Source organism: Micropterus salmoides, unplaced genomic scaffold, assembly GCF_014851395.1.
Source record: "Micropterus salmoides isolate LMB-PRFRI ecotype aquatic unplaced genomic scaffold, ASM1485139v1 Ms_hic_scaffold_15, whole genome shotgun sequence".
Classification (NCBI taxonomy): Eukaryota; Metazoa; Chordata; class Actinopteri; order Centrarchiformes; family Centrarchidae; genus Micropterus; species Micropterus salmoides.
Window position 1 is genome coordinate 14,571,046 of NW_024040596.1, and position 14,167 is coordinate 14,585,212.

At 41.3% G+C, this 14,167-nt stretch overlaps 1 protein-coding gene across 1 annotated transcript in view; it reads right to left on the reverse strand.

Annotated features, from left to right (window-relative positions):
- The window catches only part of LOC119904093 (calcium-binding mitochondrial carrier protein Aralar1-like), a 20,638-nt gene extending 6,471 nt beyond the window's left edge, over positions 1–14,167 (reverse strand). The window contains exons 1-11 of the mRNA XM_038720493.1: positions 13,756–14,167; positions 13,265–13,318; positions 11,122–11,264; positions 9,102–9,217; positions 8,250–8,389; positions 5,397–5,543; positions 4,809–4,947; positions 3,796–3,889; positions 2,943–3,027; positions 1,643–1,724; positions 249–407 (exon numbers count right to left, since the gene is read on the reverse strand). Of these exons, the coding sequence (XP_038576421.1) occupies positions 249–407; positions 1,643–1,724; positions 2,943–3,027; positions 3,796–3,889; positions 4,809–4,947; positions 5,397–5,543; positions 8,250–8,389; positions 9,102–9,217; positions 11,122–11,264; positions 13,265–13,318; positions 13,756–13,767 (1,171 nt within the window). The 5' untranslated portion in view covers positions 13,768–14,167. The remainder of the gene's footprint in view (positions 1–248; positions 408–1,642; positions 1,725–2,942; positions 3,028–3,795; positions 3,890–4,808; positions 4,948–5,396; positions 5,544–8,249; positions 8,390–9,101; positions 9,218–11,121; positions 11,265–13,264; positions 13,319–13,755) is intronic.

Consider the following 14,167-nt stretch of genomic DNA (forward strand, 5'->3'; position numbering starts at 1 on the left):
CCTCTGGGAAGCTCTCCCAGGTATTGAGATAATGAAAACGTGACCCCTGTGTGTTGCTTTATTCACTGCCGAACAGGGAGGGCAAAGGTTTCTGGTATCAATTAGCAAACCATGCTGCTGATATTAGCACACTGAGAATTCCTAATGCTTTCCCATCAGGCGGTTTTGTTTTGCACGAGACCCACATGTTGGCCTGCACACACATTTCAGGTCCTTCTTAAGTACTATAAAATCTGTCAAGGGTTTACCTCTGTAGAATCCGAAGATGCCCTCGTAACGGAGCACTTTCTTCGCGCAGTCGAAGCTGTTCTTGTACATCAGCTCTCCTACAAAGGAGCCTGTGGAGCGCTGGTTCTGCATGCGTGTCTTCACCAGGTCGATGGGGTACACAGCCGTGGCACCAGTGGCTATAAAACACACACATTTTTTCCACTGGTTGAAATCTTTGCTCTGTTTTTCAAGAAGCAATGTTTTGCCAGCATTTTTAAGTATCTGAACAGCATGTCAAAAATTATGTAAATATAAATGTATTAACTTTATTGTATTTATGATTTAGTTTTCTTAAGACACATACTTAAAACTGTGAGGATTAGGGCTGCAACTAACAATTCTTTTCATTATCGATTAACTGTTTGGTCTATAAAATGTCAGAAAATATCATTTCACAAAGTCCAAGGTGGCATCTATAAATTCCTTGTCAGCAAATCCTCACATTTGAGAAGCTGAAACTAGTGACATTTTGCTTGAAAAATGACTGGAACAATCAATCGATAGTCAAATTCTTTGAATTTCTTTTGATGGACTAATCTATTAACTAAAGTTTCCAGCTTTAGTTAATAGATTATTAATTATTATACTATTTAGTTAAATAGTATTTTCGAGCTCTTGGACAGTCCTCTTGGTGCATACAAGCGACCATGGCACCCCAATTAATTTGTTAGTCTCTTGCACAATTACACAATTATTGTGTGCTGTTTAATGATCACTGACAAATGGTAGAATAAAAAACTGTTGGCATGTATGGGGTGGCAAAGCTGCAGCAAGTTGCACTAAACTCCTGCTCTCAGTTTTACTTGCCATGTCTTGTCTGACATCAAAGGCTGTTGTAATCTCTCAAACATGCAAATAGCTCTGTCAGCATAGAGGCCGGGTGAGAAACAGCTCATTATCACCACAAAGACATGGCGGTTTCACCATAAGCATCACGATATACATTGCTTTTTTCACCGTGCCTGAATTGGCCGCTGGTGAGTGAGGATTGATTTGCGTGTTTGAGTAGAGCACACACACACACACACACACACACACACACACACACACACACACACACACACGCACACACACAGGATCCTATCTGAGGGGCAGTTATGTCAGTTAGGTTCCTTGTATCAGTTCCTTCCACTGTAATTAGACGGAGATTCCAGAGAGTGCGGTTCCGGAAGATTTGTGTCATTCCAAAGCTCCGACTCCAAAGACAGCCTGGAGCCACCAGTGGCACGGCAGCACAATGCCGGAGCCTCACATCACAACCCCTCTCTCCCTGCATGCACAATGGCTGGCCGCGGGGCCTCAGCGCCAGTCTGGCCCGGCTAAGGTTACCCTTCGGGCAGGCAGGGGGCTCTGCCGCAGACATGTCACTCACCTCCAGCGATTGAGCCCAGAGCAAACCTGTAGGCAGACTCTCCGGCCTGGAGCCAGATGGGCCGAGACGTTTCATGGGTGTGCTGTATAGGAGAAAGAGACACCAGTGGTCAAATGAATCTGGAGAAAGACGAGATGGGGGGTCAGAACACTAACCATGAATCGGGCTGGCTATTAAACTATAGCAAACCAGATACATTGTGGAAAGGAAAATGCTATGGAGTACTCAACGACGGAGGAAGGCGATGGAATGTGAACACGTCACATAAAGTCTGATTCATCATCAGCCAGTATTAAATGTCACAGACAGACCACCTCTGGATTCGGTAAATGACTGTGTGAACCTGTAGCTGAATTTTCCACACATGCTACATGTGGGAGGCTACAAGCTAACGGTCTTCTTACATTATTACAACAAAGTATAATTTCTCTATTATCAACTTGATCTCTTGATTGATGTTTGATGTTGAAAGCGGAGACCCTTTGTTTTCACTGTGGTTCAGGGGAACAGATTAGCCCCACAAGCCTTTCCCATGTACAGATAAGTATCTACATGAATATTACACAGTCCGGGTGAGACTGTTAAAGTATGGTGAGTAACTTCTCCCGGAACAGATGAGAAGGGGGTTGAGCAGATCAGTTTTTTCCTCTTCCCAGATGCTTCCACCGAGGGTTGCATGCTAACAAGACCAGGTCTTGATCAAAGGGTTTAAAACAATTAGCCTTCTTCCACTAAAGGGCAGGCCTGAGAATTGCAGCATCCCCCCCCAAAGGAATCAAATTCCAGACCTCTGAGTATGAGTCCCAGGAGCATGAGTGGCCTGAAAGCTCTGACCACAGCCTGATATAGAGCCGTGTTATCCGGTGGAGGCAGGAACTATTTTGTTCTCCCACATCCACCTTGACTCCCACTCCCCCTTCTGCCATTAGCAGACTTTACTAAAGGCTCCCTAAAACTCCTCAAGCAGCACACTGATAAAAGCCTCTTATTGGCTTCTCAGATGTGTGATTGCAGCTGATGTGTATGTGCAGCTATACTGAATAAAATGGGGAGAGCCTTTCATGGAGAGGTGCAACGCAACAATCCATTTCTCTTCTGTAACTATAATTGGTGTACTTTTATCTAGGAGTTTAAGTAATGCGCTTCACAAGGGAAGAAAAACATGGGCACTCTGCTAATTCAGCAACTGAACACCTTTTTTTGCTCCTTTCTGGGAAAGAAGCAGAAAGGGGAGAAGAGGAAAAGGCTTTGATAAAAGGCAGGAGGATGTGAGGTGTATTAGAGGAGTCAGTCAGGCTACCTGTCTCTGGGCCTCTGCATGGTGGTATGGCATGGCTCCCTCCTCCAACGGGGCTATCCTCTCGATGTCTGTATGGTTCAGCCGCCTTAACACACAACAGCAGGGGAGGGAGTTAGGCCAGGAAAAAGCACAGAGCCCTGCATCTCCTGTGAGTAGCAGCCAGTGATGTAAGATTTTCCACAGACCTTTTACTGGGATATAACTCCAAGTTACTGCAACTTTAATTTAAGCTTATATAAACAACAGACAAACAACGCTGGATGAGTGCCCGTGGCCCAACAAGCAAATGAAAGTGTTTTGTTACTAAATGTTTGAGACACAAATATTCCCCACTGGCCTGACGCATCGTAAAGTCTGTATCCATGTTTTATGTTGTAAATGGAGCCACTGTTGTTAAACGGAATGAGCAATAACTTTATCTTTACAGCCAATAAACAGACCTGTAACTTATTTATTCCATTCATAGTGGGATAAAAGAAAAAAAACACGGTTTTGTATAAATGTTTTGAATGCACCGAAATGGAAACAACATATTAAGCTGCCAGGAACCCAAAGTACATAAGAAATGACACATGTGTATAAAACCTTACAAAGTCATAATCATCCAACTCATTTTGAGCCTTTTTTACTTAAAGTCTATGTATGCCTGTAAATGAATGAAAATATTAATAATTCACAGTTTTAAAAGTTCCTTTCAAATGTTTTATGGTCTGCAGACATAAATGTTAAAGCCCCACATCAGCACTTTCGCTCTACATGATATATAAATCAAGTTATATTACTGTAAATAAAACATGATCCGTGTGTTCACTGATGCACAGACAGACTCCAGAGGAGTAATTCCGAATCTTACCCGGAGTGAGAGTGGAGACCAACGAGCTGGTACAGGATGTCAATCTCCATTGGCGTGATTTGACCGAACTTATTTGCAGCATGAACAAACTCCTCTACAATGCAATAGAAAGAAGCATCAATACATTAAAGTCAATAGGAAGCTGAGGGGTTAGATATGTTAGGTATTTTCTACAGCAGGCTAGTATTAAAAAGTGTTTGCAAATACTGTTCCTTGTTTGTTTTGATGTTATTGTGGATGTTGCTGCTAAACAGGATATTTAAGGAAAGATAGAGATTCCTGAAAGATATTTTAAAAAACTTAGTGTACCCTGAGTACACTAAGTGAGCATGCATCCTCCCAGCAGCATCCTGCGTCACTCTCTTATATGTGCTTTAAATTCATTTTTTACTGTTGCCTGCTGAGAAGTTCCATTACCATCAGGTGGTCTTTCTCAAAAGAAACCTAATGGTAGTCGTTGAAGGAGGGAAAAGACTTAGTTATTCACTTCCCTCACAAAGACCTTCCTGTCAGGTCCAAGCATTGCAACCTTTGGTTACAAGCTGCCTTCTTTGATCTCGAGTACCGCAATAATATACTTTTCTGTGACTGACCGCTGACACATGAGTGTTAACTTCACACTTAAAACCCACCCATCTCATATGCTGGTAATACAAATAACAAGAATTATTTGCAAATACTATCTAGCCCAAAGTCTTTTCTGGGAGGAGGAAAACGATGGAGAGAAAGTAGAGTAACAGTCTACAGTTTGCATCTCAATGGGAAACACAATTAGGAGCAGATGTGATTGAGAGCAACTATCGTCAACACAGGTCTACATGTGGTAGGTGATCTGATTACCAAGTTAAAAATGTACATTTACCTTTGTAACTTAGTTCTACAGTAAATGCTCCTTGTGTGTTCACTCACACCGCTCTGTCAAGAAAGTTAAAACATGATCGCACAGCTACATTTCATATCACATATGAAACACACAACAAATTTCAGCGGTGTCAGGAGCATCTCAGGTGTACCTTTGGTAACAAGTGTGTCTCTGTGAGTGCCGGCGAGGGTGCTGTAAATCTTGCGGACCAGCTCCATGTTGTTGAGGAGGGCGTTGAAGGCATTGAAGTAGGAGAAGCTCACCATGTGGGAGGTGCTGCCTCCTGCAGCCTAGAGAAAAATCCAAATGTCTGTCATTGCTTCTGTATAGGAAGACTTCGGCTGGATCTGGATTTTTTAGAAAACAGTTTTTGGTCTCTACCTACTCCTGAGGGAAATATGTGGCTCTTTAGCTGATAAATGCTCCACTAAATTCACCAGCTAGTCGCTAACTGTGCTGTTTGATGCTGAGCGGGTAGTGCACAGTGGGTTTTTAGAGCTTTTTCCACTGAAAACAGCTGCCTGCAGCGGCCGAAAGCGACACTATGAGAGCTGTGAGAGTGAAACAAAACAGTAAAGCTGCATGATAGACAGCTAAATTCGCTGTAGGTTAATCACTACTCAAAAACCCCTTCATCACTTTTTTTCAAGCTGTCATTTGATACATTGTCATTATAAAAATATAGATTACAGCTACTTTAAATATTTGCAACTGGTGTAGAAGTTCTTGTTAAACTTACTGAAACCAGGTTCTCCTCTACAAATGGAGTCAGCATGTGATGTCTGATGGTGGCCATGATGTCGCTGAAGTCCAAGGCTGTGATGGTGCCACTTTTGTTCTTGTCTTTTTGTGCAAACGCCTGGCGGGCATGCTCCAACTGTAACTCCTGCAGCAACACACACAGAGAGAGCCAGCTGTTAACTGACAAAAGAAGCAAAGAATGTGCTCCAGTGATGAAGAGCATTGCATTGGGAACAGAGAAATAGAACTTTGGAGGATTTAAGTATAATATCAGCGTCTGACAGAAGCGAAAGTCATCAGATGTGTCAAACACTGGCTTTTGTAATCACCACTGTCTCTCTGGAGGCTAATGAAAACCATGTCCCGACAAGTCCGATCCCGGAGCAGAGCCGAGCAGTTGGTGAGACAGCCGGCGTCCGCAGGAAGATGATTCAATATGACAACCATGCAATCAGATGTGGATGCAGGAGGAGGCTGACCCCAGGTCAATGTCTGCTGTCAAAGCTCATCGCATATGACCAGGGGATCACAGAGCAACGTCACTGTCATATTAAGCTTTACTTCCTCTTTACACTCTGGTTCTGATAACCTAATCAGTGGATTGTTGCTGAAGATGGATTCTCTCAGTATTTGCTGATGAAAACTCATGATGAAACTTTTGGCGCCTCACAAACATTACAACTTTTCAAGCGAACAAATGCTCCACTTTGTCTGCTCTCACTGAAGTTTCAAGTCCAGCCAAATACTGCAACAACCACAGGGTGGCAGAGCCAAGGCTGTTTGAAAAACAAACAATCAAGTCCACACATAAATCTGTACTTTCATACTACTCAGCCTCAGTTAAAGGAAATGTACTGGGATGTGACGGAACAACAAGACAATAATAATAAAAAATGTAAATTAAATCCTGCACACACAATCTTTGGTGTAGCGGTGGGAAGCCCTAGTCTAGTATGATAAACCACAAACTGCTTTGAGGGATCCCACACTGCAGCGCAGCCTGTTTAACTCTTGGACCACCCAGATTCTGCATAAGACCACAGCCCTCCACTCCAAACCAGGTTCCTCTCTGAACGAACTGCTGCTGCTGATTTAACAGCACAGAGGTCTAAGTGAGATACAGGCAACGGCCTACAAAGCCAAACAACAACGTTAAGTGTCTTAATGGCTCACTGGGCTACCGCAAACCACTAGAACGGTTGAAGAGATGAAACACTAAAGATGCATCTCCGCACCACAACTCCATTATCTTAAGAGATGATATACTGCATGTAGTTCACATTGCATAATTTGTCACCTCAGCAGGATGAGAATGCCTCACCACAGGATGAAGGTGATCATTATGAATGGTTTCACATTTACTGATCCGCACTTTCTAAGATGTTGAGGGAAAAAACTGAAAAATACATTCTGTGTGCTGTCCCTATGTTTTGTAGCATATAGTGTTGCATTTACATACAAATCTGTTTAATCGTAGATCTTATGAGCTGCTAAGGTCAATAAATGTACACTGTACTGTGCTAGCATGACAAGACAAAACATTATGCTTCTTTTAGATGCAAATAAAGCACAATCTTTCTCATTCATATTAAATGTTGGATTTCTAAACAATAAGAACAAAACCAAATGCATCCATCCTCACTTTCACTTTCAGTAAGTGGTTTGGTCACTATGATCAACTTTATCTCACTGAGTCGCGTTGATGTAAATAAACGTTCCTACAGACGGGTGATTAAAACACTCCATACCATTGGGTGTCAGTAACACGCCACAAGCGTAAAACAAGCAAGAAGGGGAAGATGTTTCATTCCAAACCGAATACTTTTTCTTTTTACTTTTAGTATATACTGCAGCTGCCCTTACAAAGTACGTACTGTTGCATGCCGTATACTACTTTGTCATAACATTGTGCCTAGAACTTTCACCCTCTTGCTCATACTGTGCAGAGGATTGTGTCTCAGAATAGCCAGAAAAGCATGCTGGCTTGCATACTGCAAAATGTGACTGCATGCAGTAGGGCATCCTGGTATTTTTGGCATACTGCTTATCACATACTACAGTATGTATGGGACATACTAAATGTTTTTCTGGCATACTAAATAGTATGGTCATATGCGTCTTGGAACGATCATGTCAGAGGAAGTGCTACAGCTAGTGGGTTCATTACGCCTCCATTTGGGGGTATGTTTTCATTTCAGTTTTTGTTTCAGTTCCAGGTTTGTTTTAAATACAAGTTGTACATCGCAGCAATAAAGCAATAGTCTAGCATTTTGGCAAATACACTTTTTTGCATTCTTGCCAACAATTAGTTCAATAGATCAATACCACTCTTGTTTCTAATCATTATATGAGCATGATATTAATTATAGAGCTGGAGCCAGCAGCCGGTTAGCTTAACAAAAAATAAAATCTTTTACCGGAGGATATGTGTCGGACAATTTTTGCGCAGTTACTTTCTGGAGGTTATCAGGCAACAGCACAGACTCCAAGAATGCACTACACTTGACCTAGGAAGGTGCGTCTCACTAATTGATTACGATTAATTAAATTAATTAATGCTAGTTAATGAGCAGATTTTTTTAATACACCTTAGAAGGAGCCAACCTAGCTGTTTCCCTCTGTTTTCAGTCTTTATGCTAAGCTAAGCTAACTGGCTTCTGGTGGTAGCTTCATATTTAGGGTATAGTACATACATGTGATGGGTATCAATCTTCTCAGCTCTCAACTCTCGGCAAGAAAGCGAAGATGATGAAGATGTTAAACTATTCATTTTCCTAAGAATATTGACAAGTTTATCATGCAGCTCATGGTTCTAAAATAAAACAGATGAAGGTATAGATGCACAACATACCTGCAGAAACTGAGTGAACTCTGTGTAGCTAAGGTTCTTGTTTCTTTCATGGCCAAAGTGTAGCCTGATAAACTCACAGTCCCAGTTGAAGGGAATGTGGTGATGAACTGTGGTCTGGCTGAAGATGTCACGTACATTCTCTGGAAGAGTGAGACATGAGTGAGCAATAACAAGAAACACAAGGAGAAACATGCAAGATGCAATTGCAACATCCATCTCACACCCTCATGCCATTTGTGGAGAACCTTGTTAAAGTAGAGGAAAGAGTCCATTTGGACTGTGAAGCTGAATAGGCTGTTTGACAGTCCCACTCCTTCCACATTTTCATGGGACTCCATCCAGGAAATTTTCTGTATAAGCACTGCTCTCAATTTCAGTCGCCTTTATGGAGGCCCATTGCACAGACAGAGCATAGCAGCAACTTCTTTGTAAGACTCTGCATCTCTTGCTTTATGACATGCTGGATTCATTTCTCTTCTTGTCAGATGGAGCTGGTTATAATGACTGGTAATAATGGTTATAAAGACGTGTCTACTGCTGCATTTATTGACACATGCTTTTAGAGTAGCACTTGCGACCCACGAACGATCAATGTTATACTCAAAGACACCTCTTGGAGTAGTTTTTGGCACTTTCCATCATCATTGATTTCTATTACGTATCCATTAAAACTACAACAAAAAAAGCTCCTTAAATACATTTCTTACCTACATGAATTTAAAATCTTCAGTCAAAGTCAGAGCTATTCTAACATGGTGTTTAAACAACACTGTATGTACACAACATGATGCTTAGTCTCCAGTAAAGTACACCCCCACACCAGTGTACTGACATTAACCACCATGTACATACCGAATGAGATGTTCCCTGTGCCAGTCTTGTCAAACAACTGAAAGGCAACTATGAACAGGGCATCTGGGGCACATAGAACTGATTCAAAGGCCAGAAACTCCTGGAAAGAGATCAGCCTGTTTGGACGAGAGAAAGAGTGCAATCTGATAACAAAAACTACAACTACAGACACAATCCATCCTGAAAAAAACACAAATACACTGACTGAAGGACAGCAGAAAATGCAGTTCAGTCAGACAACTCACAATAAATGTTTATTACAGCAGAACATTGTTACAGTTTGGCTTCAAGGCTTCGACCTCTTTACTCCCCACAGATACAGTATCTTTACACACACACCATTGCCTACTGGTGGATGCTGGGGCTGAAAAAAAGCAGCAATACTGATGCAGGCAGCAGTGGTATGACAGAGCAGAGGGATTGATGGGAAATATTTTTTGAGAGGGTGTGATTGTTTGATGATGAGGAACATTAGGTATGTAATGTGTGTTTCTGGTGCAGCTTCAGTTGAATGCGTGAACTAGTTTGCAGCACCGCTTTATTAACATGATACTAAGCCTAATTCTCAGCTAAGCTTTAAATTTTACACTTGACCTTGGAAAGAGTATTTGACAAAACTATTTCACCAACAACAAGGTAGTCGTTCTGGAGCTTTCAATCACATCACATGATCTTCATCGACAAATGGAGTTTGCCCAGTTGACATAAATATTAGTAGATGGACTTCTCATCCATGGTGTCTGAAGGCTGAGCTTCATTCTATTATATTCTGTTGTTTATTTTATAAACTATATACATGTATTATTGTACAATTACATTGAACCTCAAGTGACATGGACGAAGAAGTCCTTAATGTGCTCAGAAAAAAATGGGAATTTGAACATTTAAGGACCTGAAGGTGACATTTATTTTCATTCTTCAGCTTACAGTGAAACATAGCGAAGATCTAACTACAGCAAACTTTCATTAAAAGTTCATATAAGTGCAGCTAGAACCATGAGATATAATTTTGCTTATCTTATCAATGGATTTTAAATCGATCAGCCTTTGGTGTAAAATAGTATAATAATAAAGATACATATTGACTCTGCAAACATCATTGAGATAAATCATTAACAGTCTCTTTGGCAGCTACTACACATGTTTGTGGTGCACTCCTTCAGTAAATCTGAAGAATATTTAATAAAAAGAGCGCAACAGGAGGCACACTGGAAATAAAAATTATTATACCAAGATTAAGAGAATTGTGTCAACGTGGCTTTAAAGGTTATCATGTGATATCCAGTTGCTTTAGTGACATAAAACCGATGAAACAGGCCTTCATGGTTTGCTTTGTTGTAAATATCCATTAAAGCTAAATGTATCTCGCTCTAACTGGATGAAGGTCAAGGTGGCCAAATGACCTTTTACATACATTTTGGCTAAGACACAAGTTTTTTGTGTATTTATTGGTGCCATATATGTAGTTAAATGTGTCACACAGGTTCAGGAATTTATCAACAAAGTGTGTAAAGACAATGTAAGTACAGTACATTTAATACAACATAATCCTAACATAAAAGGTCTTGTTGTGCTCACGTCAGTTAAGACTGACACACTTGTTTTCTTCTATAATAATGCCCTTTCATGTAGTGTGGTATCTGCAAAATCCAGTTTCCTTTGGTTCCCACACACAACAAATTATGACAAGTAGTATATACTTTTATCTACATTCAAATAGCAGCAACTCCAACTGCAAAGTCGTTACTGCTGGAGAAGTGTCAAGACAAAGGAAAATTCAGTTGTTTATATCAAAATGAGATCTAATGCACAGAGAGATAGCAAGAGGCTATTTCAGACCAAAAACATGTACCAGTGCTGACACGGGGATTTTCAGTGTGAGGAAGCAAAAGGTCTACAAAACATTTGTTGAGGAAATACAGACATAAAAAGGAATAACAATTAAGCTACATGTATCAACACATCGACATCAACAGAGGACTCCCACAGCAACTTTGCTCACATCACTGTAGGTACTCACCCATCCTTAGTAGTGTCAGCGACTCCAGCTATCAGTTCCACAGTTTTGGGATTATACTGAGGCTGTGCATGCAGACCCAGGTAACTCTGCACAAAGTCATTGGGGGTCATGTAATGCTCTCCATCCTGCACCACACTGGCATACTGCAGAGGAGACACAGACAGAGCTGTAAATGCGGATGTTAAATGTCTCAAAGCATGTGTGGATTTAGATTATTAATCTAAATTAAACGTACTGAATGCAATGACAGAGAAAAAACAAGCTACAGGTGATAAATCAACAAGTCTCGATTGGTATCTCTTTTCTTTCTGACAATAATGTTTGTGTACAGTTTTCTACCAGGACCTATGGTTTTCAGTTTACTGGCCCTACACAGTTAAAGCATATTAAATCTTTACAATGCTTCCCTACATCCCGTTATGACAAAGTATTGAAAAGCAGCAGCCTCTTTCTAATCAATGTAAGTCTTTCATGCAGGACAAAGAAACACGTCTCCTAGCACTAGATACAAACATATCCATCTCATCAACAGACAAAGGAGATACACAATTACATTTAAAAAGAATAACATCAGATACAAAACATAACATACAATATAGATGATGCATGCTGTGCGCCATACACTTTAATAAATATGCCTTGTGATTTATTACATGTAATGACTATGCTCATGATTGGTGTTTTGGTGAGAGTGTATAACTGTGTTTTAATCTTTATTTATTAATGTGAGGGACTGCTCAGGGCCATGCTTTATTTTTCAGGAACACCCTACTCACACTCACACAGTCACTGAAATTCACATCATGAAGCTGCCCAGTACAGTGTGCTGGCCACAGTGCAGCTCTAACTGGAGCATTTCGAGGCTCAGGGCATTGCTGGAGGGCTCCTGTTGGATGAGCAAGTGGTGCTCTATCACTTTCTCCACCCAAATTTATCCTGATGGCCAGGTGGTATACAGTCCAATACTGTACAATAGATAATCTAGTGTCTTAAATGTCTGTACTTTATCACACTAATTCGAAAATCATGTATATCTAATATTACCATAAGTCAGTCCTGCTCATTTATTTGCAACGGCCGGAAATCTGAGACTGTAGCTCCAGTTTTTAAGGGATACCTCGTCTTACTGTATATATCGTCATTAGGCCCAAACCTAATTTAAACTGATAAAACGCATAGTGACAATAATTTAATAAATGACCTTGCAAGCTTTGTGTTACGACTGTGTTTTACTTGACTGAAGCCAAACACGTGCAGCGCTGTGCCTCAAACTGAGCTCTCAGTCAGTCTTTAAGACGTAGGGTCATTTTTAGAGCCCAGGTTGGGTTTCAAAGTTGGAACAGAGATAGCTCTGGAAACACAAGCGCCAAATGAACTGGCAACAGAAAGGCCGCGCTTGTGGGTCTGAGCCAAGCTCGGATAGAGAGAGAGAGCACGAGATAAACAGAGAACGAGGGTGGGAGGAGACCTTCACGACAAGTGTTTTTCAGGGCTACAATTCAATGCACTCTGTTGAATTAATGTTTTAAGTGAAAATATTAATTCCAAGCAATTTATTGCCACATTACTCCATCACACGATTGTGTATCCATTCACCCTCACAGTAGGCCTCAAGTAGTTCTTAATCAAATTATACAGGCAGTCAGAATGAGCTTCCAGTAATTAACTCTTCCACCTGAATATGCATTACAAATTACACAGCCCTCTTATCGAGTCAAGAGATGTGGAGGGACCATAAGGCGACTTGTACCTCAAACAGACTCCCTACTCTCAGGAACAAGTTTATACTCCAAACAAGTCCTGAGGGGGTAAACAAACCTCCACACTCTTGCCAGGGGAATTGTTTCTTTGAAGGGTAGCGGACAGAGCGTGACGAGAAATTCAATGACATGCTGAAGATCAAGACACGCAAGCCAGACAAACACACACAAACAAAGTCAAAGCAGCGTTGGGTGGGGGGTTCTTCTAGCTGATCCAAAATTAGTTGAAGCATTTGAGTGACCTTTATTGAACTATGCATCCCAATGGACACCACACAGAAACCACTCACTGACTGCAACGCTAGTACACTTGTAACACTATGTATTTGTGTGTTGCCATGTAGGTTAAAAGCTCCAAATGTTTTGGTTTCTGTGAGTCTTACCTTCAGAAAAATAGCCTTCAAGTCATTGGGGTCGGCTCTTTTTGTTGCTTGCACCTATAACACACAAGTTGGAGTTTGCTATAACAAAAAAAGTCAAGAGTATCAAGATGGTGCATACAATCAAGGCTTCAAAAGGCTACTATTCCATATGTCCAATCAATAAAACTGAAGTTCAGGCTGTCATTTTGGCTTTGATTTTTAGGATCGATCACAGACTGCAAATCCCTGCATGGGAAAATAACCGTTCAGACTACAAAATAAAACAGCTCCATGCCAAATCTCTCACAAACACACATGGAACATAGGAAAGAAATTACAGTTGTCTCTGCAAGGCCGGCAGTGACGCGCCTATGTAAAGATGCAGAGATAAAATAATGGGTGACTCCGCTGCATACAAGAGCTTTAAACCCACGCGTCCCCACAGCCGAACCTTCCCCGCCGCTTTACTGCCTTTAAAATTAATATCAGATAAGAAATATCGACGGAGTCACCTTGACCGCCATGCTGGGTGTGACGTCAGCTGCAGTGGACTAGCGCACGCGCTGGACATCAGGATGGCAGGACGGCCGAGGACTGAGACGCCAAAATATATTTAGCCAAGTATCGTCCTGTACTGTCTGCGGGGCGGTGTGTCCGACGAGAGAGAGATGCTCCGGACAGAGAGAAACCCGCTCTGCAATTGCATTACAGCACTTCCTGTGTGCTCGGGTCAGACGAGGACACGGTTCCCTGTGCCTGCAAACAACAAACAGGACAGCACTGTGTGCAGTGCGCATCACTCGTTTACTAAGTGACTCTACTTGATGTAACGTTAATGGCAAAAAAATGTTTAACTTTTAAGAAATCTACGAATATTTAGCTTCAGCGAGCAAATGGTGTAACAGGGCTGCAACTGATATTTTC